The sequence below is a fragment of the Vespula pensylvanica genome, chromosome 23 (genome assembly GCF_014466175.1).
Source record: "Vespula pensylvanica isolate Volc-1 chromosome 23, ASM1446617v1, whole genome shotgun sequence".
In the NCBI taxonomy this organism is placed as follows: domain Eukaryota; kingdom Metazoa; phylum Arthropoda; class Insecta; order Hymenoptera; family Vespidae; genus Vespula; species Vespula pensylvanica.
Genome location: NC_057707.1, coordinates 2942845 through 2966699, shown reverse-complemented (window position 1 = coordinate 2966699; position 23855 = coordinate 2942845). Strand labels below are relative to the sequence as shown.

General features: G+C 26.4%; 3 protein-coding genes across 3 annotated transcripts in view; 1 reads left to right on the top strand and 2 right to left on the bottom strand.

Annotated features, from left to right (window-relative positions):
- LOC122636678 (D-amino-acid oxidase) overlaps positions 1-298 on the bottom strand; it is a 2154-nt gene extending 1856 nt beyond the window's left edge. Inside the window, exon 1 of the mRNA XM_043828193.1 lies at positions 67-298. Within this exon, the coding sequence (XP_043684128.1) occupies positions 67-251 (185 nt within the window). The 5' untranslated portion in view covers positions 252-298. The remainder of the gene's footprint in view (positions 1-66) is intronic.
- The window catches only part of LOC122636677 (adenosine deaminase-like protein), a 53999-nt gene extending 46159 nt beyond the window's left edge, over positions 1-7840 (top strand). The window contains exons 3-10 of the mRNA XM_043828191.1: positions 4733-4845; positions 5238-5288; positions 5408-5538; positions 5847-6038; positions 6233-6470; positions 6698-6833; positions 6908-7008; positions 7424-7840. Of these exons, the coding sequence (XP_043684126.1) occupies positions 5250-5288; positions 5408-5538; positions 5847-6038; positions 6233-6470; positions 6698-6833; positions 6908-7008; positions 7424-7630 (1044 nt within the window). The 5' untranslated portion in view covers positions 4733-4845; positions 5238-5249 and the 3' untranslated portion in view covers positions 7631-7840. The remainder of the gene's footprint in view (positions 1-4732; positions 4846-5237; positions 5289-5407; positions 5539-5846; positions 6039-6232; positions 6471-6697; positions 6834-6907; positions 7009-7423) is intronic.
- Positions 7841-12169: 4329 nt separating this feature from the next.
- On the bottom strand, positions 12170-18303 carry LOC122636664 (protein dead ringer-like). Its single transcript, XM_043828152.1, has 7 exons — positions 17340-18303; positions 15641-15719; positions 15177-15360; positions 13622-13914; positions 13161-13539; positions 12816-12991; positions 12170-12335 (listed from the first exon to the last, which is right to left on the bottom strand). The coding sequence occupies exons 1-7, from the start codon at positions 18138-18140 to the stop codon at positions 12187-12189; spliced, it is 2061 nt and encodes a 686-aa protein (XP_043684087.1). The 5' UTR covers positions 18141-18303; the 3' UTR covers positions 12170-12186.
- Between the last annotated feature and the right edge of the window lie 5552 nt (positions 18304-23855).

The following is a 23855-nucleotide window of genomic DNA, read 5'->3' as shown; positions in this document are numbered from 1 at the left end:
TTTTTTTTTTATTATTTTTCTCGTCTTTAAAAAAAGAAGAAAAAAAAAAAAGAGATTGAAGCTTACAAAATATCTTCTTTGGGGGTATCGCCGAGTAAAAATGGTCCCCATAGGCCTGCGCTACCATCACCCGTTGTGTTTGGTGTAAACACTGTGGAAAAAATGGTCACTTGATATTTCGGAAAAGTTTCTTTCAACGCCAATGCGCTCGTCAAACCGATAACACCAGCTCCAACGATTGCAACGCGCATTTTCTTTTTTTAATTTAATAAAAAGAATATTTCTTTTCTTTTTTTTTTTTGTTCTTTGTTTTTTTCATATAACAGTATCCCGATGAATCAATTAATTATCGATCAGGTTTTATTTGAATAACTGTAACACAATTAAAAATAATATTGTTGTCATTTAAAGAAATATTGTCGTTAGCACGAGACGACGTTCGTAACATTACTGACGTTTAATGTCGCGTTGATAAATATATAAATGTAATATATTGTCTTATCGGGAATTATCTTTTTTTGTCTGTTTTATCTTCATTTTTTTATTTTTGTTTCTTTCAATTATCTTCTTTCTGATTTCGGTCAATTAAATACGCACGTTTAATGAATTAATGATTTAAAAATCGTACGTTGATATAACTGTGCGGATATTAAATAAAGATTTATTTATTTATTTACTTCTTTATTTATTTATTTATTTATTTATTTTACAAGGATAATAAAATGTAGGTTTGAATTGACTATCTTATATTTCTCTCTCTCTCTCTCTCTCTCTCTCTCTCTCTCTCTCTTTCTCATAATTCTTTTTTGATATTATTATTTTTATAAAATAATCAAACATTTTTCTTTAAATTTAATTCATACAACGCATTAAAACATTGGACAGATATTAAAGAAAAACTTCATAAAAATTTATTATATTTATTTCGCGATTAATTAATCGAAAACACATCTCTTTTCAAATTCATTAATTTATATATATTTATATTATAATATATATATATATTAATATATATATGTTATAATTTATTTATATTTCTATAATAAATTCTATTCCACTTTAATCGATATTTATAACTTTACAATTACTATATAAAAATTAATGACTTTAATTTAAAACGATGTAACAAAATAAATTGACAAATTAACTTACGTAAATACGAAGAAGAAACGACCGTGAATATAATGGCCAGTCCATCTTTTTTCAATTAACGACGATTGCAGCACATTTACGACTTTCCATATTCTAAGCATAATGCCTCTTATCGTTACGGCTGGATTATGCTAAAAATATGGGAATCGTCAAGGCGAGAACGCACAATATCCAGAATTCAAAAAAAAAAAAAAAAAAAAAAAAAGAAGAAGAAGAGGAAAGAAACATCTCGATAATCCCTTTCGAATCCAATACGATTTCAATCCAATTTCGATGATATTCTCGTGGCCTCGTATTCGATAAGTAGAGCATAATACTTTTACATCAATATCACAAAGAATTAATACTCTGCTTATCGACAGCGTGACACGTAATTCGTAATAATATTAATCACATAATATTCATCGATCTTACAAACTAACACGATTAAAATCATTACTTTTTAAAAATGTTAATTACAGCAATTATCGTATACGATTTATTGAACGACGTTAACACCACAACCGATTGCACTGTACATTTTTAACAGACAAATTTCTAATCGTTCTTTTTTATAACGAACCTTTCAACGAATTTTTTTTTTTTTTTTTTTTTTTTTTTTTTTCCTTTTCCGAAGTATAAAAAGAAGAAGAGAAAGAGAAAGTCGAAACTCTTTTGAATCGAATAAAATTTTCGACTGGACTTTCGACCGTGTCGGATGTTAAACTGAATGACGACGATGCTGTCATGAACGTCCACATGAAGGACTACCAAGAGAATCTAAGATACGGAATATTTGTTTACACTTAATGCGATCGCTCTAGCCATAATATAGCCCGGAAATGCGATAAAGGGTGGCAAGTGACAGCATTACGAGCGCACGAATATCATATTTGTTAATGTTAATCCCTATACCTATCTGAGGTAAAACAAAGAAAGAAAATAATTCGTTTGAATAAATAATGTCTAATCCGTATATCAAGGAATTAAGGTAAACGAATTAAGAAAAAAAAAAAAAAAAAAAGAAAAAAAAAGGAAAAGTAGAAGAAGAAAAAAAGATCAAAGAAACAACGATATTAAATTATAAAATTATGATAATTTTATAATTAATATTGATTCGTCGATGAAAGAGGAAGGAAGAAAAAAAAATCGAAGAGAAAAAAAGGAAAAAAAGAATGTATGTGTGCGTACGCATATAACCATCACCTTTCTGATCGTTGAAATTTTAAATTATTTTGTTTTTACACTCTTTTTGAGGAAGCAGGATACCTTGATACTTCACTCCGTTTACTTCCATTCCAAGAACGAGGACGTTACTGGCGCCTTTAAATAAAATAGGATTTGACAAGATATTAAATAAATTATTTAGATCAACTTTCATGATTTGAAAAAAAAAAAAAAAAAAAAAAAGACGAGAAATATTTTTACCGTAATCCTGTAATGGTTTCTTCGTTGTCGTTAGATTGGTATTTGAAAATGATTGATCCTGGCCAGCTACAGTCGACGACATCGTTGGAGAACTTTTTATGATAATATATATATATTTTTTTATTATTAATTATAATCTATTATTAACTATATTCCATTAACTATATATAAATAAATATATATATATATATAGTTAAATAACGTATAAATATGATTTTAATTACCCTTGTTTCTCTTCCTTTCCGCGATTACTTTCCATAATTTCGTTTAATTCAAGATTAATTATAGTTTGTTATTAATATCGATTAAAACGTTTCAAGATCGACGTTATTATTTTATAATGTGAATTAATACGATCAAGAGAAACTTACTTTCGTGAATATGCTCGTTACCATTCTCGATTATCCTTAAATAGTTCCCCTTCCAATGACGTTCGACTCACACCATTTTAAAACTTTTATCGATACTCATCAATATTCTAACACAATCGAAATCGATTAACACTATCAGCGTTTATATCTCGTGATTATTATATTAAAAAAAAAATATATATATATATATATGTATAAGTTACGAGTAATTCAATTTTTATAAGTTCTTCTTCAATTTTATTGCAAAACAATTTTTTTTAACAATTTTCACAGAGATTTGTATGAATATTCGTTTACGTTATATAACGCGAACATATTTTTTGCAACGATAAATTTATTTAAAACGACGAACTTCTTTTCTCATCGTAAAGATCGTCGATACATTTTTTTCGTTTCTAGTAAAGATAAGAATATTTCGTTATAACTATTTTCGATGTATCATATAAGGTGTAAGGACAAGTTTCATGAGACAGCATTTTGAAAATCTATTCCATAAATAACATTGATACTCCCATAATCCTTATTATTCGAGGTTTGACGTAGTAAAATTTTTATTTATATTAAAATTTAGAGTTTACATTGGGAACAGAGAAAAAGATATATCGTTTTCTTATATTAATAATTAATTGTCTGTGATTTTTGATTATGTTAATGGTTTGATGTTCAATTCATCGCTTTCTCTCTCTCTCTCTCTCTCTCTCTCTCTCTCTCTCTCATTTGTTCTTGATAGATTTTATTCATCGTTTACGTCGATCTTATCGTCAATCGAATTAATTAGTATTTGTGACTTTCTTTGCAAATAGAACGATAGTACCGCAAGTATGTTTGAGAAATGACTTCTACATTCATTTTGATCAATTAGATTCGCATTCTTTCCACGGGACATTTTTTCAACTCTACAAGTACACCTGATCACGGTCGTTTAGGGTGGTCAACAACAGTAAGTGATCATGCTGGTTGATATAGTTTCGGATAACAGACACCTAAGGTTAAAGCGTTATCCGAAGCTGTTGCCAGGTCGATTATGTGCTATGTCAGTTACTTACCATTTCTTTCATACGCATGATTTTATTTATTATCATTCGATTTTCCATTAGTAATGACGTTTCGATGATTATATCGATAGAGAATGATATTAACAAAATTCATTTCGTTCGATCGCTAACTACTTTTGTAGTTACTGATACTAATTTCTAGATAAGGAAAGAAAATTTTTTTTATTTATTTATTTGTAAAATATACGCGTACGTGTGTAAGCGTGTGTAAGCGTATTAAAAAGTTGAAATTTTGTTTTATTTGTTTTATTACTAGAAAGTTTATAAAAACTGCAGGAATTGAAGAAGCAATAGATAAGTTATAAGAAAACATTTATTCAATAGTTAAACTTTTCTATTTCCATTAAAATCGTGTATATTGAAATTAGTTTATTAATGATTGAGATTATTTATATTAATGATTAGAATTATTTTTTATCGATATTAATATCAAAAGTTATAACAAAAATTAGTATCTTTTCGTTCAGATACAAATAATATATATATATATATATGTACGTACAAAGTTATGATTTATATTTAAATTTAAGTAAATTTTAATTAATCTTTTTAAATTAATTTTAATAAAAAAAATTTAATAAAAACAATTTTAATAAATACTTTATTAATAAATAAATAAATATTTTTTCTTTTTTTAGTATCGTACAAAAAAAAAAAAAAAGAAAACAGGAAATGCGTGAAGATCCGAAAGATTCAAAATTCGAACGCGTTTCAAAGCCGGTAATTGTTTCGTTATTTTGCCGATAGGGGCGCTCGATGTTGCTATATTATTGACTGCGGTAGAGGTTCTACGAACAGATCAGTTTTGTGGTTCGTACCGGTATTACGGAGATCTTATTAACGCGGGATAGAACACAGAGGTGAGAATTATTCTTTCATTGCTTTTATTAATCGTTAAATACGTAACATAAGTTAACGTTTTCACATAAACCTTTATACGTACTACGATTAGATCGGATCTAACTGTGATTAGAATATAACTATTAACGTAATTTTAGAAGAAAATGAAGCAAAAAAAAGAGAATATCAAACTACTAAGCTTCCGTAAACCGTCACTTGCTATGATTGGCGCTTTAGTCCGAAACGATCATATAATTTCGATATTTTTAATAAATTTCGTAGAATTTCCAAAAGAAAGAAACAAATCACTTATTATTGTACATATACATACACACACACACACATATATATATATATATTTATTTTATGTTATCGTATAATGATTAAGAAAAATTTTTGCAACAATTTATAGGATATTATCATCATGGATTTGCGAAAATTTTGTCGAAAATTACCAAAGATCGTAAGTGTATTTATTATTGTATATTTGAATATGTACGTTCGTAAATTGTTTTGGACGAACAGTTTTGTCTTCGTTCCTTTGTCCTTTTCTTTATTTTTCTTTTTTCTTATCTTCTTTAGGAATTACATGCCCATTTAAATGGTTCTCTCACTTTACCGACATTGGAAAAAATATATAGAATAACAAATACGGATAATATGGGATTCGAGAAATTTGTACAGATTATTCAAGCCAAGGGAGATTTGAAAGAGTATGTATTAAACGTTAATCCATATATCTTGCGTCTATATATCAATAAATTATTTATATTGTCATAAATAATATCAATTTCACAAAGTTACAAAAGTCGGAAGGGACAAAGTTTTTTTTTTTTTTTTTTTTTTTTTTTTTTTTTTTTTTTTTTTTTTTTTTTTTTTTTTTTTTTTTTTTTTAATCGTTTCTATTATTTTTATTCTTGTATCGTTTTATATTCCTTTCTGTTGTTTCGTTTCGTTTCGTTTTCTTTGTTCTTCTTTTTTCTTAATTTTTTTTTTCTTTTTCTTTTTTTTTTCTTTTCAGATCTTTCAAATTATTCAACGTTATATATTCGTTAACAGTTAACCCACAAGCCATTTATATTGCTACATGCGACGTAATAAAGGATTTCATGGAGGATAATGTTATTTATTTGGAATTAAGAAGTACACCACGACATGTACCGGGACATATGACGAAGACGGAATATATAGATGCCATGATACAAGGTGTAAGGTAAAAAAAACAAGGCAAAAATTTAGTATAACAATAGGATAATATATACTATTTTTTAGATTATCGAAAAAAAAAAATCTATATATATATATATATATATACATATATATGTATATATGCGTATGTGTATTTGGTTTTATTTCATTGTATTTTATTTCGTTTCATTCTTTTGATATTTTTCTTTGTCGTTACAGCGCATCTAAAAGAACGTGTCCTAATATAATCGTTAAATTGTTAATATCTGTCGATCGTGCTCAAGATTACGAGAATGCCAAAGAAAATTGTAATTTAGCGAAAAGTTATGCGGAAAAATATCCTGATCTGATAATTGGAGTTGATTTAAGTGGAGATCCGGTTAAGGGAAATTTGTATCTCGATCTTTTATACGAAGTACGAAAAGCTGGCCTGAAAGTTGTAATACATTGTGCTGAGGTACATATATATCTCTATATACACATTTTTATATATAACACAAATTTATAAAATCTATATATATATATATATATATATATTTATATACATTTATTATCAATATTAAATATATAACTATTTAACAATGTTATATGTCTATGTATAAATTGATAATGATTGAGAAATATATACATATACAGAGAAATTTAATATTAAATATATAACGCTGAAAAATTGTGTGTATATAGATCCCTAACAGAGCGGATACATGGGATGTACTTAAATTTCGTCCAGATAGATTAGGTCATGGTACTTGTATACATCCTAACCTTGGAGGAACAGTTGCCACGTTTGATTATTTACGTAAATCACAAATCCCTGTTGGTAAGTATTATAAGATCGTCTGACAAAACAGAAACACGTTTAAAAACATTTCTTTTTTGCTTTGTACCTAACAGAACTCTGTTTGACCTCTAATATTATATGTGAAACTGTATCGTGCTACGAAGATCATCAGTTTAAATATCTGTACGAAAGTGGACATCCTATATCTATCTGCGTAAGTATAACGATTATATTGCAATTTCAATGGAAATTAATTTTTAATAATATCTTTTAAATATAAACATATACGCACGCGTATATGTGAATTACTTAACGTATTATATAAATCTAATTATTTTCAAGATATATAATCTAATTCATTTTCAAGAATATTTTTCTTCTCGATAATTCATTTAATATATCATCCATAGTTGTCTTCGAATCGTTTTGATTAATCTTGTATTCTTGTAAATTTTATCTCGAAATAACTTTTCGAACAATTACTTTATTGTTATTATTATTATTATCATTATTATTATTTATTTATTTATTTATTTATTTATTTTTTGTTATTTATATTAATTCTTTTTTTTTTTTTTTTTTTGCAACTTTCTCGGTACAAATCGTTTACGTATATGTTTTATCTACAGACCGATGATAAAGGATTGTACAACACAACTTTATCCAAAGAATTTGAAATTGCGAGCACCACCTTTGATCTTAAAAAAGACGATCTCATCAATATTTGCAAATCATCGATAGAGTGTTCTTTTAATTCTGAGAAGGAGAAATTAAAGTTATTATCTATTTTAAACGATTTCGGTAAAAAGGGGAAAACGTTGAGTAAACATCCTTAAGAAAACAAAATAAATAATTAACCTTTAGTTCACCTTCATGAAGAATTATGGTATCTCGTTCTAGAAGTCATTAAAGGATTAAACATATGAATTATAGACGAAATAAATTTATCATTCATATGAAATCGAAATGATAACAATTTATCCTTTAATTTTTTTTATTTTCTTTTCCTTTTTTAATCATGATCGCCGTTTCATGAATATAAAGAAAAAGAAAAAAAAAAAAAACAAGCTCTTCCAGAAAAGAAGATAAAGATTAAATGATAAATAAATCTATCATTTAATAAAAAGTCCTATAAAGTACCTGAAAAAAAAAAAAATGCAAAAATATAGCAAAATCATAACATAATTCTTTTTCATCTTAATTCACGATAATTCAAGATAAAAAGGAAAACAAAAACTGAAACTGATCTAAAAATTTGCAACATTAAAAAAATAAAAAAAAAAAAAAAAAACAGAAAGAAAGGAATACGACGAGTCAAAGACAATCAATCGAATTTTCACACGTACGTTAGAACAGTTTAAAGAAATCACTTTTCCTTTTTAACATTTTAATTTTTTTTGTTTTTTAATTTCTGAACACACAAGACAATATACACATACAATGACCACTTAGTGCATAGTTATAATAAATAAAGTCTCACGTTGTCAAATACTCGGTAAATAATAAATGAGCGAGCGAGATTAGAGATTGCATATTATTAAAATTAATTAAAACAATAGAAAATATTCATAGCCCAATTAATATTTACATATATAGATAGAATGATATTTAATTATTTTTATAAAAAATATCATTAAATATCATATCAATCGATAAATATTTTCTTCCATCTTTTTTTGCTTCCCGGTTGTCGATAATTAATAAATCGCATTAAAAAACAAAAAAGAAAGAGAGAGAGAGAGAGAGATTAGAATTAAACGAAATAATGGTTAATTAAATTCAGTTATCATTTCAATATTAAGAGCATAATTGAATGTCGTTAGTTTTGTACATATATATATATATATATATATATATATATATATATATATACATATATATATACATATATATATACATAATTAGTTTTTTTTTTTATATTTTTTTATTTATCTTTTTTTTTATTTTCCTATTATCCGACAAATTGTTCTACAAGTTGGTTTTATCGCAATACCTCATAACAATTAGTCGATAATTAAAGAAAAAAGAAAAAAAAAAGGAGAAAAAAAAAACAGAAAAATAACCAAAAATATTCGTTCGTCTTTCTGATCTCTTTTCACAATTTTGTAAAATTTGTTTCTTTTTTTTTTTTTCATTTTTTCTTTTTGCTCTTCTATTCTATCTGCTCTAATCCGCTCTCTTTTTATTCTTCTCTCTCATTTTCTCCATTTCTCTTTATTTGCATGAATGACGCGCGCACGCGTGCTCATTCCGTTGAATCTTTCCCATTTCTTGATTTCGTAAATTTTTCTTCAACTCAAGAAGGAATTTATTAATTATTTCACGATTTTATAAAATAACAAAAAACTTTTCTCTATCTCTTCTTCCTTCTAGCTTTCGCTTAATTTTTCTTTCAGTAACAATCTTCTTTTTTTATTTTTTATTTTTTAATTTCTTTTCTCGATTTGATATCGTTAAAATTTTACCGAGGAGAGAGAGAGAGAGAGAGAATATTTTTTAAAAACCTTAGTAAATTTTGACTTTATTACGTATGATTATGTCCTTGAATTTCGTCGACAATGTAAATACATAACGGAACATAATACTCATAAAACAAAAACAAAAGTATGCATTCGAAAGGATGGTTGATGGAAAAAAAGGAGAAGACGAAAACTAAAAAAAAAAAAAAAAAAGACCTTCTTTTAAAAAAGGACGGAAAGGAGCATAAAAATACAGAAAAAGAAAAAAAAAGAAGGAAAAATAAATTAAAGTTTAAAAAAAAGAGTTTATTAAAAATAATCGATTCTGCTATAAAATTGCGATTGCTCTTTCAACATGTAATAAATAATATGTAACATCAATTTAGATACGATAATCGTTAATTAAAATAAGAACGACAAAAAATTCGGATTTTTTGAAGGGGGAAGAAAATAATGATAACAAGAAAAAAATAGAAATCAAAAGAAAAGGAAATAATCGGCGAAAGTTCACTTTTATTTCTTTTTTCTTTTTTGCTTTTTCTATTTTTTTTCTTTTCTTTTTTTTTTTTTCATTCATCTGTCTCACTCCCGTTTCCGATATCAATTAATTACGTACACGATATGTTAAGAACGATCGCATTTTTCTTTTCTCTTTTCTTTTTTTTTTTTTTTTTTTTTAAATAATATTTATTTCTTCTTCATTTTCATTTACTCCTATCATTAACACACCGTCGCTACAATTAACTCGATGTATCGACATTGTTTTTTGTTACATAAAAAGAAAAAAAAAAAAAATCTAATCGTCAGATTAGAGAAATTTATTTACGAAGTACAATTGGGAATTAAAGGAAACTATTTAATTGGTTTCGAAGAGAATTTTATGACGATTAGAATTTATATTATAAATTTCCTCGTGACTGTTCAATTATAAATTGTGTTTTATAACATTGAAAATTCTTTTAAAGAAAATTAATGATCAAATTCGGAATTGATTATAATTTAATGTAATTGGATTAGAAATTATATTTCGAAAAGAAAAAATTGAATTTTTTTAAAGAATTCTTAAAAACGGAATAATGATCACATTCGAAATCAATTATTAGGAAACAAAGTTAAATTGCGAATTATACTTGGGGAAAAAAAAAAAAATTACTTTGAAAACATATTAACAAAAAGAAAACCAAAAAAAAAAAAAAAGGATTATACGATAATCAAATTTTAAATCAATGTCATTAATTCTAAAACAAAAGTTCGTCGGCGTCTGAGTCATTTAAAATAAACGATCGACTTATTAAGATCTAAATACGTTGATTAGCATTAAATGGATCATTGATAAAATTTGGTTAAAAAAAAAAAAAAAAAGAAAAAAAAGTTTGAAACGAACGTTTCTTTCTTTTTTTTTTTTTTTTTCATATATTTTTTTATATATTTTATATTTTGTAATATTTTTATCGTTTCTAGACTCATACACTTGATCGATTAGAAATAGATAAAACATTTATGTAGTATAATATATTAGAATAAGATCGATATATCTGTCCAATGATTAGATTTTTATTTCTAACATTTTTCTAATCGTACGTATGGAAAATGTAAAGAAAAAAATTATCAAAAATTAAGGGGAAAGGGGAGTGTATAGTTGACCAAATGGACAAAAACTATTATTAAATTTTTATATATACATATGTATGCATATACGTACTTGTATGTCTGTGCATATCTATATATATATATATATATAAATATATATATGTATGTATACGTGTTATATCTATTTCTATTTGGATACGTGTTTTTTTTTTTTTTTTATGTAATTAAATTATTCACAATTTTCCGAAAAAAATGTAAAAATATAAAAATCCAGAAAGCGATCATTGTTTATTGAAATCAAGAAAATATTGTAGTGATAGTAATATTATTATTATTAGTGTGTATATATATATATATATATATATATATATATATATATGTAGTATAATGACCATATGTATTGTCTTGATTTATCTATTAATGTATTTATATTGATCTATTTAATTTATATACCAGCGTATCTTGTGATATTATCTAAACTATTTATAATAATTTATGATAATTATAATCGTTGTAATAATATGCGAAGTAGTACGGCGAATAGCATTAAAAAAAAGAAAAAAAAAGCAAAACCATAAAAGGAGAAAGTAAATAAAAAAAAAAAAATAAATAAAAAAAAAAGAAACAATCAAGCAAAGAACCATGTAAACGAACAACTAAGAAAAATTCATACCAGCGATGTTTATTCCTGGAGATTATGTAGTAAAATAGTACAATACATACACACACCAACACGAATTTATTGTTGTAATTATTATTATAAATTTAAGAAAAAGAAATAACGAAGCACAGTCTTAACTGAAAAATAATTTATATTACGAATATTATAAAACGATATATGAAAATTACGTATAAATATATCTTATAAATATCATCAGTTAAAATTCATAGAATTCGATGAAAGTGAAAATAATTCTTAATTATAATTATTTCACAACGATGTATGAATTTAATCTGTATATATAAATATATGTATATATATATATATATATATATATATATATATATACGTAAATTTTGTAAAGTATTGTTGTATAAAATTTATTAATATAGAATAAAATCAGAGAGATACCTCCAGTAAAGTTAAAGATAACCCAGTCAAAATCGCGTGATATTATAGATGTACATATATATAGATATATATGTGTGTGTATATATATATATATATATATTATATACACTATATAGGTGTGCATAATACATATATACGTATAATATTAATATGATTATAAAGTGTATATTATTCACATATCATCGTGATATTTACATTATTATAATATTTTTTATTATTATATGTACATCATTATTTACATGATTATATGTATATTATTATGTATATTTGTTCATTCCATTAATTTCTGCGGTGTAGTGTCATTTTCGTTATTAACCGATGTCGTTAATGTCTGATTCAAGTTATTCGTTGCGTAAAGGATTCCTTGATAAGTGATACCTTGTATTTCTAGGCAGACGTGTACGGTCTCTTTTTTTTGATCTATGGAAAAAAATACAACGAATTTATATATATATATATTTTTTCTAATATATATAAATCTTAACGTGTGTAAGTACAAAAAAAAAAAAAAAAGAAAGAAATAAAATGTGCGTAGGCGAATTGGATGAATGATCGTGTAGATGTTCGATATATATTTGTCTTCTTATTTCATGAATAATTTCAAAGTGATTTATTTTTATATATTATAATATAGAGATAAATTACAAATGGAGAGATAATGAAATAATAGGAAAATGCGTGAGTGAGTATGTGTATATGTACGTAAAAAAAAAAAAAAATAAATAAAAAAATAAAAAAATAAATAAATAAATAAATAAATAAAAAAAAATATTTAAAACGACTCGAAAGATTTAATAAAAAGAGATATAAGTATAAAAGCAAAGTGATCAATGAGAAAAGAAGAATGAACGAACGAACGAATGAATGAATGAAAAAGAAATAAAAATTAAAAATACATACTTCGACATTGTATATTGATGCAAGTAGGCGTTGATGTTATAAGATTTCGTTCGACAGTGGGTGAGCTATTATCAAGATGTCTTTTTTTGACGGGTGGTGTTTGTTCATCATCCTTATTAATGTCTATCACTATTGCAATATCACTATTGGTAGATGACAATGAACCTCTAGACGATCTAAGTAAAAAAAAAAAAATATATATATATATATATATACATATCTGTAAAAAGAGAGAAAGAGAGAGAACAAAATCGATTAGAATTTAGAATGAAAAAATAAGAGAAAATAAAAGAGCTGGAAAAGATAATAAATAAATAAAAAGAAATAAATATAATTGTCTCTCACTTAAGATTTAAGCTTTTTGTTTCTTTTTTTGGATTGAATCGCATATTTAATATTGATTTTGATGGAAATTTTGATGGTGTTTGTAATGATGGTTTTGTAGAACTGCCACTATGTGTTGGAAGATTATCGCTATTTTTATTATTAGGTTTAATAAAGTTTAATCGTTGATGTTCATTGAAATCCGTGTTTGTTTCGTTAGAAGATATCGTTACAGATTGTTGATGATTTTTTGATGGGTTCATGCTTGACGATAAAGCTTGTAACGATGATACTTTTGTCATATTTTTTTTATTTGATTCCTTGTTCATTGTCGATACTGTCGACTGTTTAATTACGCGTGAATCAAAATTGGATGACATCAAATTAGGCAGCATTAACGCTGTAAAAGAAAAAAAAAAAAAAAAGATATATGCACATAAATTATTTTCTTTTAAATCATATTTTTTATTTTTCAAACTTACACGAATTCGGTTCTTGATTTAGATGTTGCGAATGACATGGTAAATCGTTAGACTTTAATTGTTTTGGCTCATGCCAGGTTGAAGCTTGTGTTTCTTTTAATTCTGATGTTTCTATTAATTCAGAAGAAAGTGTTTGCCTCCGTTCTTCCTCTGTATTTAATGATTTCGATTGATTCTCGTTTTTATCAGTCGAATTACTTTTTCGACGAATAGATTCGATTGCTTCGAAGAGTTGAACTTTATTCGATAAATTGAGATATTCGCATTCGTAATCGTAAAGATATCTAATATACCTAAAATATCATATATATATATATATTTTTTTTTTTTGTTATATATATGTATATATTAATTTGTTCGAATACGAGGGCATACACATCATATAGACAAATTTATTCAAATTGAAAAGAAAACAAATGTGAAATATATGAATACATGAACACATTTCTATATATATATATATATATATATATATATATATATATATATATATACATATACAAATGTTTAATATAATAGAAATAGGTATATACATACTTCAAGGAACGAAATATCCTCGTGACCTTAGAAACACAGTGTTTCGACGAATATCCCCACCAAAGGGCCATGTGATGATCTTAGAATGGGAAAAATTGAATTTTTTCTTGTAGGTTTATCTCGTAGGTGTTTAATTTTGAATGAGAAGCAATGAAGTAAACAGCGAATAGAGAAAAACGTGTATCGAAGAGAGTTACGACACAACAAATAAGTAGCAAGAGTGAACAGGGTGAAAATCGTGAATTGTATAATATTAAACGTGAAGTGTGAAGCGTGAAGCGTGAGGCGTGAAGCGTGAAGCGTGAAGCGTGAAGCGTGAAGCGAAGAGTAAGACGAGGATATAGGGGAGTTTAACCACTTGCACCGAAATGACGTGCTATATACGTCGCAAATATATAAACAACGTATATAACACATCGTTCAATAATCACACACACACACACATATATATATATATATATAATAAAAAAAAAAAAAAATTGTCGAACAAATGTTATGATCAAAAAAAGGCAGTGAAATTAAGCAGTAATTAAAAAAAAAAAAAAAAAATAAAAAAAGCAAACGATTAATTAACGACGATTAATATCAAAGTCGATTGTCCGATCGCATTTTATTATGAACAAATAATTTTCAATACGTAGCCGCATAATTTTACCTTAGACGAAGAATAAAAGACTTTCGTAGAATTTAATGGTGTAGAAAAAAAAAAGCCAACCAGAGGAACTAATAGAAACGAAAAATAAAAAAAAAAAAAAAGAGAGAAAGAGAAGAGATCGTTGAATTGGAAATCGATCGAATCGATTGATAAAAAAGAAAGAACAAAAACAACGAGAAACAACGTATAAAATAATACCAACGAAGCAAGTTGAAAGAAGAATGTAATACAATCAATCGTCTTAAATTCGTAATTGATTATATTGATTGAGAATAAAAAAGAAAGAAAAAAAAAAATAAAATAAAATAAAATAAAATAAAATACAGAAAGAAAGAGAAATTCAATGGACTATCTTCTACTTACAGTACACGCAATTTGGAACCAATCGAAATTACTTTAGTCGGTAAATTGATATTCTTGATGATTTCTTGCCAATGGTTTTGGTTTATTACCTCGACCAGACCACCACGATGTACCACTTCTCTATATAGATCGTAAAGATCCAATGTTGATTTAGCTATGGTCGGCATCCGAAAGATCGGTTGTCCTTTGGGAGTGAGAGGAGGAAAAGACGATGGAGAACAAAAATTAAGTGGATAAAAAATTATAAATAAGAAAAAAAAAAAAGAAGAAGAGAAAGAAAAAAAAAAGTACCATCAAAAAGTCAATCATTCCGTGAAGAAGTGAAAAAGAAGAAGACAATATCGATCGTCGTTGTATTGCGTGATTAAAACGACGTGACTTTAATTTTCTTTTCTTTTCTTTTCTTTTCTTTTCTTTTCTTTTCTTTTATACGATAAACTTATAAGACATTATTATATAATTACCTCGTCTAGCCATGAAATTGCATAGATGAGTAAGAAATTCGTTGCGAGCTGGATCATTCTTCTGTTTACACATTTGTCTCTAGAAATAAAAAGAATAAGGATAGAACGAGAAGAGATAATAATTCGTTATGTAATTATAATTATAATTATAATTCTTATAAATTAGTAATCATCGAACGTTTACATATCCATAAGATATATACACACACATCTATAAGGAATATATTTATTTATCATAATGGAAGTGAAAATGAAAGATGAATGTAGCTAAACCCGTGCAAAAATCATTATCTATATGGGGTTTCTTTTTTAACGAAACGAAGTGAAAGGGAAAGGGAAGAGAAGACTCATCGAGAAAGGGACGACCATAACCGTAACGACGGTAATCACCTTATAAGTTTCGTCTAATGGTTATACCCTTGATCACCCTTTCTCTTGCCTTTTTTTTTCAAGCTGGCTAAAGGGTATTTCGATGAGTGTACCTATTGCCTTGTTGGGTGCCGACCATAGAAAGTCTCATTTGACTTGATCTGACAATAACAGACAAACTGTCCGAAAAGGATAAAGAAAGACAAATAGAAAATTAATCTCTTAATTCATCTACGTTCGATTAAATCCATTAGGAATTATTAACAGATATTAATAAAAAACGATAAAAGGAATAAAGAAGAAAGAAAATTTTGATAGATCGAAAGATTAATTAATAAATGTTTAATTGATATATATATATATATATATATATATATATATATATATATATAAAAGAGAAGAACAAGAAAGGAAAGAAAGAAAAGGAATGGAATATTACGAATATGAAACGTTAAATCTCGTTGACCTAACCGACCTATAGTTTATTTTCAAATATCGATCATAAATATCGATTATCTTTATTAGAACAACTTCGAGAAGACAATCGGAACGTTTTGGGACAATATGGTATCGAGTGTTAATATGAGAAAGAAAGAAAAAAAATCGAAACTAAAAGAAAACGAAAAGCTTGAAAAAAATATGTAAACACGTTGAAGGTTCTTACGAGAAATATCGATTCGAGAGAAGTAATAATAATAATCGGTTTGACTCGCTCTTTTCTTGGGATTTATCGCGTACTTACTCGAATTCAAATTTAACGACCAAGTGAGTTAGAAAGAGATAGACTATTTTATTTTCGGAAGGATCACTTGCAAAGCGTATCAACAAATCTATTTTCTTTTTCGTTCTAAGCCTAACGCAAAGTGAATAAAACGAATAGAACGATGAAATATTTTCGATTAATTGATTTCTCGATCTTAACAAAGAAAAATAAATATATATGTACACACATGCACATACACATACATACACATATCGATTTCAAACGTAAATAGTTCTAATTCCTTCTAAACATATGTCAATATCATCTCGTTCAACCGACCGACCGACCGACCGACCGACCGATCGTGATAATACGTGAAATAATAACACGATGAGAAATAGAGAAAGAATAGCAAAAGAGAAAAAGGAAAAGTAAGAGAAAAAGAAATTAACGAACGCGAGAAGGACGAAATATTGATACATCTCATATATATATATATATATATATATATATATATATATATATATATATATGTGTATGTATGATTGCCGGGAAGAAATAAACGTAAAAAAAAAGAAAGAAAGAAAGAAAAAAAAAAGAAGAAGAAACGAAAAGATCACTTCTTACCAAAATCATAAGCTGTTTTGAAACGGGTATGACCCGTCGATGATTATAAGGAATCGATGAAGTTTTATCATTTTCGTTTATCGGCTCAGAATCTTGACTTCTAGGCGACAGAGATTCTTCACTTTGAGACGAGGATTCTTGCTTTTTACGCAAGATACATTCTTCATTTTCACTATGCATAGATCTTCGATTTCCAATCTCCAATGATACATAATTTCTCGACGATTCTTTATCTCTAATTATCGCAAAATTTCGATTTCGAGTCCTCGCGGATCCTTCCTTAGCTCTCAGTGTAGATCTTTCATTTTCACTCGACGTAGATCCTTCGTTTTCATTCGACGTAGATCCTTCGTTTTCAATCGGTATAATAGATCTTTGATCAGATGGAAATTCGTGAGTTCCAGTCGTCGTTGATCTTTGATTTGATGGGAATCTATGATGTTCGTTTTGTTTCGATCCTTGATTTCCCATAATTGGTAATTTAATTGGAACTCTTGGATGATCATAGATCGGCATAAATCTTTGATTTATGATAGTTGGAAATTCTTGATTTTCCATCGGCTCGATCCTTCGATCATAACTCGATCCTTGATTACTTGCTGCGCATATAGATCCTTGATCCATCCTTTCCGAAAATTTTTCATTTCTTATAGATCTATCTTGTTTATTGAAAATAGATTCTTGGTTTTCCTTTGGTGATTTACAATCTACTACAAAATTATCGATTGGGTTGTCATCATCCTGATATTCGTCACATATTTCCATTGCGCACAATGGCAATGGTACCTTTTTAACTCTCATTTTAATAGCTTTAACTCGGCCTTAAGTCGTCCGATATAATAAACAATTATAAAAAGGTACAGTCTCGTAAATAATACGTTCGAAAGGGTCAATGACCCTTTTTTATTTACTCATCGTACGTCCCAAGTTTTTATATGCGTATATCTTATTTTTCTTTTGTGTATTTTATTTTATTTGATTTTCTTGTTTTATTATATTTAATTTGTTTTCTTTTTCTTTCTTTTTTTTTTTTTTTCGTTTTGTTTAATATATATACATATATTGTTTTGCTCACAGTGTTAATTAATCATTCATCGCGACGAATTTACGTGCGCACGTACGTCAAGAATATTAAAAAACGAATAATAATAATTATAATAATAATAAAAATACAATTATAAAATAATAAAAATACAATAACACCAATAACAACGAGAAAAAAGTGCAAAGAGAATAAAACAAAACAAAACAAAACAAAAAAAAAAAAGAAAAATACCGATCACATTCGCGATGAATCGATTAATCGAAAAGATATAAGTATTCTTTCGTCGATGTCCCTTTTATATATATATATATATACATATATTTTTTCTTTCTATCTTTTTCTATTTCTATCTATCTCTCTATCCTTTTATTTTTCCTTCCGTCTTATATATACATATACGTATATACGTATATACGTCTCTTCACTTATTCGTTAATGAATTAAATAATTATCACTTCTATAATGAACCTTCTCGATCTCTTCGAAATTAGCTCGATACAAACAAACAAACAAACAAACAAATAAACAAATAAACAAATAAATAAACGCATATACGAAATTACGTTTAAAAGAAATGTATATATAATACACACAAATATATTACGTACGTATACTCAATATATGTAATTGAGATGGTCGAATTAATTAAGAGTAAAGATATATTCAAAAGAATAAGATAAGAAGAATAAAAAGGAAGAATAAAAGAAATGCAAGAAGAACAACGTGTTGTCAAGAATGTATATATATATATATATATATATATATATACACACACACATATACAAAAATAATAACGAAGAGAGAGACAAGAAAACGACGTCAAAAGTTCGAAAGTTCACACTACGACGTCGACGGAAAGACTGATTGGAGAACGACGAACGATGGATGTAGATAGACAAATAGAAAGTTTGTGCATGCGAGAAAGATAGTGAGAGTGAGAAAGAGAAAGGAGAGAAAGAGAGAGAGAAAGAGAGAGAGAGAGAGTAGGAGTGGGAGTAAGAAATATAGTACACCAATGAATTTCTTCTTTAGGAAATTTTGTTCCTCCTTTTTTTCTCTTTTTTACTCTCTCGTATGTGTTACTTAAGAGTGTATTGATCGGAGTCGTATTACTTCTTTTTTTGTTTTTTTTTTCCTTTCTTCTTTCACACCAATGAAAAACGCGGTACGATACGATAGGATATGATACTTATTATTATAGACACGAGTTAAACGAATCAAGACGCAGATGCGCACGCGTTCGCGTCCACTCGCGATCTGATCGAGAGTGCAACGTTTCGTTTATTGACTCTGGACATTTCCCCCTCTCCAGGGACACTGACCGCTAGCGGCTACTCGATAACGCCCAGTGAAGGCGTGGCCTTCGGTGAACCTATACCGTGCTTGCCTGTCGTTACAATTTATAGATACGAATCGTATTCGTATCTACTAGTGTATATATGTGTGTGTGTGTGTGTGTGTGTGTATATGCATTTATTACATGTTAAATTTGTATTAATAAATTTGCAAGTACAAAAATTAAACGCATATACATGTACTGCTAATAATATATCATTTACATATTAATACGCAGGATATTGCATTTTCCATTGATCATTAGAATTTTACAAAAAATAAATCTAAAAATATATATATATATATTTTTTTTATATACATGTTTGTGCGTATAAAAAATTGTTACTTAATTGAAATTCAAACATTCAATTCAAAATTTATTAATAAAAATTGTTCAGCATATACAATTTAAATGCATGTAATTAAATAGTGCAAAATTTATAATATTTGAATGTGATGCGAAATTAATGGTAGTTACATTGTTCCGCCGCTAGAGGCGCTCGAAGTCTCTATATTATTAACTATAGTCGATCTTCTATCGACAGATCAATTCCATGATTCGTGTCGGTATTTCATATTTGTGAGAAACACGGGACGAAGCAGTAAGGTAAGTTCTCTTAATTTCATTAACCATGAAATACGTTAAAGGTTAGGTTTCTACGTAATATTTTATATATTGAATACTTTGATTTAGGTTAAGTGTTTAGCATTAAACTGTTTATTTAGAATAAAAGTATTAACGTAATTACAGAAAAAATGTCTTAATCGCGAATTCGTAAGTACTATTACTGATAAGCGATGTTAGATATATGATTTTTTGACAACAGACATATTCATAACATCTGTTTAATACATAAAAACATTATATTTAATTTTCAATGATAGAAGCGAGTATAATAATTATTTCAATTATAATTAATTTTTAATAAGTTTAATAATATCTTTTTCGATGTATATATATATATATATATATATATATATATATATATATATATATTGATACTAATTTTACATAATATTCTTCTTGTAAAACAATTTATTCTGTTAACAATTCATTATTCACTAATTAGTATTAGATTATTTCTAATAATTTTTTTAATGAAACTTGTTTATCTATCTGTTTTATCTTCAATCGTCGATAAGAAAGTTCTCTATACATCATTATCGACCAAGTTAATCTTACAAAAGATTATTCAAACAGGATTTATAGATCATGAAATAGGATATATTCATTTTTGTTAACAATGCGTTTAGAGAGAAATTAGGATTATTATCTGTTTTTAGAAAAGATCTAGATAGAAAGGAAAATTAAAAATTTTTATTATCCATGTATTTATTAGGGAAAAAGAAAAGTAATTAATTTATTTATCCTTCACGTTAATTATAAGTCTAGCATGATGAGAATTAAAGAAATCATTTTATTACTTTTCTTTCTTTTTTTTCTCTATTATCCTCACGAAGATGAAAAACATCTCGTCAAAAAAAAAAAAAAAAAAAAAAAAAAAATCTTTGAGAATAGAAAGAAACGAATTGGATGAGGAAACACAAGCGAATATATCATTTATATAAAATTCCAACAGAGAATTGATACTTAAAGAAATCACTTTATTTTTTACATTTTAATCATTGAACGGATCTATAATAGTATAGTAATCGCGCAGTACAAGCGGTAATTGAACGGAAAAAGAAAATAATAATATTAATAATAATAATAATAATAATAATAATAATATTAATAATAATAATAATATTAATAATAATAAAAAACAAAAATAGACCTCCGCGTCATCAAATAATCATCTGTCGATTGATAAGAAATGAGATTGAATATTTGCATACTACGAAGCTAAATAATTCCTTAAAATATTCCTAGTAAAAATACTAAGAAATCAAGAGCGACGGTGACAATAGATATAGAAATTAAAAAAAAAAAAAGAAGGAGAATAGAATTGTGTCTGTGTCAATATATGTATGTATATGTATATAGATACATATACATACACACACATATATATATATATATATATAATCTAACAAATAGATCTCTTCTTTTTAAACCCTTACTAGATTTACAAAATCGAATGAGATAGAAAAAAAGATTTATAAAAAAAATAGTGGCTACTGAGAGAAATATCGAAAGTACTAAAAAGAAAGTATATTTAAAGAAAAAAAAGAGAAAAAAAATCTCGAATTCGACCATCGATATTTTATTAATGGCGTATTTATTTTCCCAAAAAATTTCCCATTTCGTCAGTTCATTTTAAGTAGAAGCTTTCAAGCATTATATTCGATCAATAGATAACATCACCATCACAACATACTACATCTATATCTACATTTATATCTATATATGTATATGTATATACATACTTATATATTAATATGTGTATATAAATATACACAGTAGATATACGTCGTAGATATTATTTTAATTCCATAAAAATCGACGATATTATATAAATGTACGTATACGTATATGTATATATATAATGATCTTGGGCAACATTTCTCGTTCATTACATACATACATGCGATGTTATTAATTATTGACATTTCATTATCAATGTTTTCATAGAAAAGTGTCTAGGAAGAAAAGGAGAAAACACGGATTATCGATCGATTTATTAAAATTGTTTAGCGTATTGATTTCTGAATATTTCGTGTTTCGATCTCATCCTCTTTCATTGTATATGCATGTGGATAGATATACATATATAATTTAATAAAATAAAAAAATAAGAAAAAAAAGTGAACAAAAACAAAATGAAGTCGAAACGAAAATATTCTGAAATCAATACGCTTAACAATTCTAATTAACAATACTTCTTGAAAGCACGATCGGCAACGTTCTGTTTTTTTTTTTTTTTTTTTTTTTTTTCTTTCATTGAACGAAAAAGTTTCGTTCGCTACCCTTTTATTTGTTTATTTATTTATTTTTTTTTCAATAAACGTAGGAGATTTTCAGATCACGTCTGAGTTGCCTTTATCGGAAGCAACCCAGGCGTAACACGAAGGTATTTTTCGTTTATTGAAAAAAAAAAAAGAAAGATAGCGAAAGAAACTTTCAGCACGACGTATCATCATTTTGTTATTTGATTTTATCGAGAAAATTATCGTTCTGTCGATTCTTATGGAATTAACAAAGCATATATATATATATACATATATTTAATATATACATTCATATATATATATATATATATATATATGAATAGATGAAAAGATTGAATAGATAGAGATCTAGCATATATGAAGATAATTTCGTCTTATGATTTTCAATACAACGTTTATAAGCTTCTAATAAAATGACGAAATGGGAAATAAAAAGGGTTAATTAATGTCATAAACTATATGATTATGGTTATGTTAATTAAAGATAATAGTGAAATATAAAAAATGTGAATTATCGAATCTAATTGAGGCGTTATATATAACTCGATATCATTATGAATTAGAAGAGTTCTTTCTGTTTTATATATATATATATATATATATATATATATATATATATATATATATATATATTATAAAATAAATCGAAATAATTATCACCATAGATTTTACTTTATCTTGTTAATAATTATACTAGGGATATTTCGAGTTATTATTCGCTATATGTATATATATTATTAATTGATTTATACAGATTACATATATATATATATATATATATATATGTATATTAAAATATACATATATATTATCCGTAAGTCAATTAATAATTTATTCGTCCTATTTAATCAGTCTTTTTTTTCGTGTCTTCGTCTTCTGCTTCATTTTTTTTTTCTATTTTCTTTCGTTTTTCTTTTTTTTTGTTTTGTTTGATTTCCAAGTCTCTCGAGAAGACAAACTGTCAATTGTGCGTATTATTTAGAAATAAAATACAAAACTCTCCTTCTATCTTTCTTTCTTTCTTTCTCTCTTTCTCTTTCTCTCTCTCTCTCTCTCTCTCTCTTCCTATTTATATTTCTCTCTGTTTTCTTTTTTTTTTCTTTCTTTTTTTTTCTCTCTTTTTTCTTTAAATATATTCTCTTTTTAATACTTCCGGTATCTCTCTCATTAGCCAATACTTTTTATAAATCTTTTCTCCTATCTCATTCTTGTGATCTTTCTTTTTTTTTTTTTTTTTTTTTTTT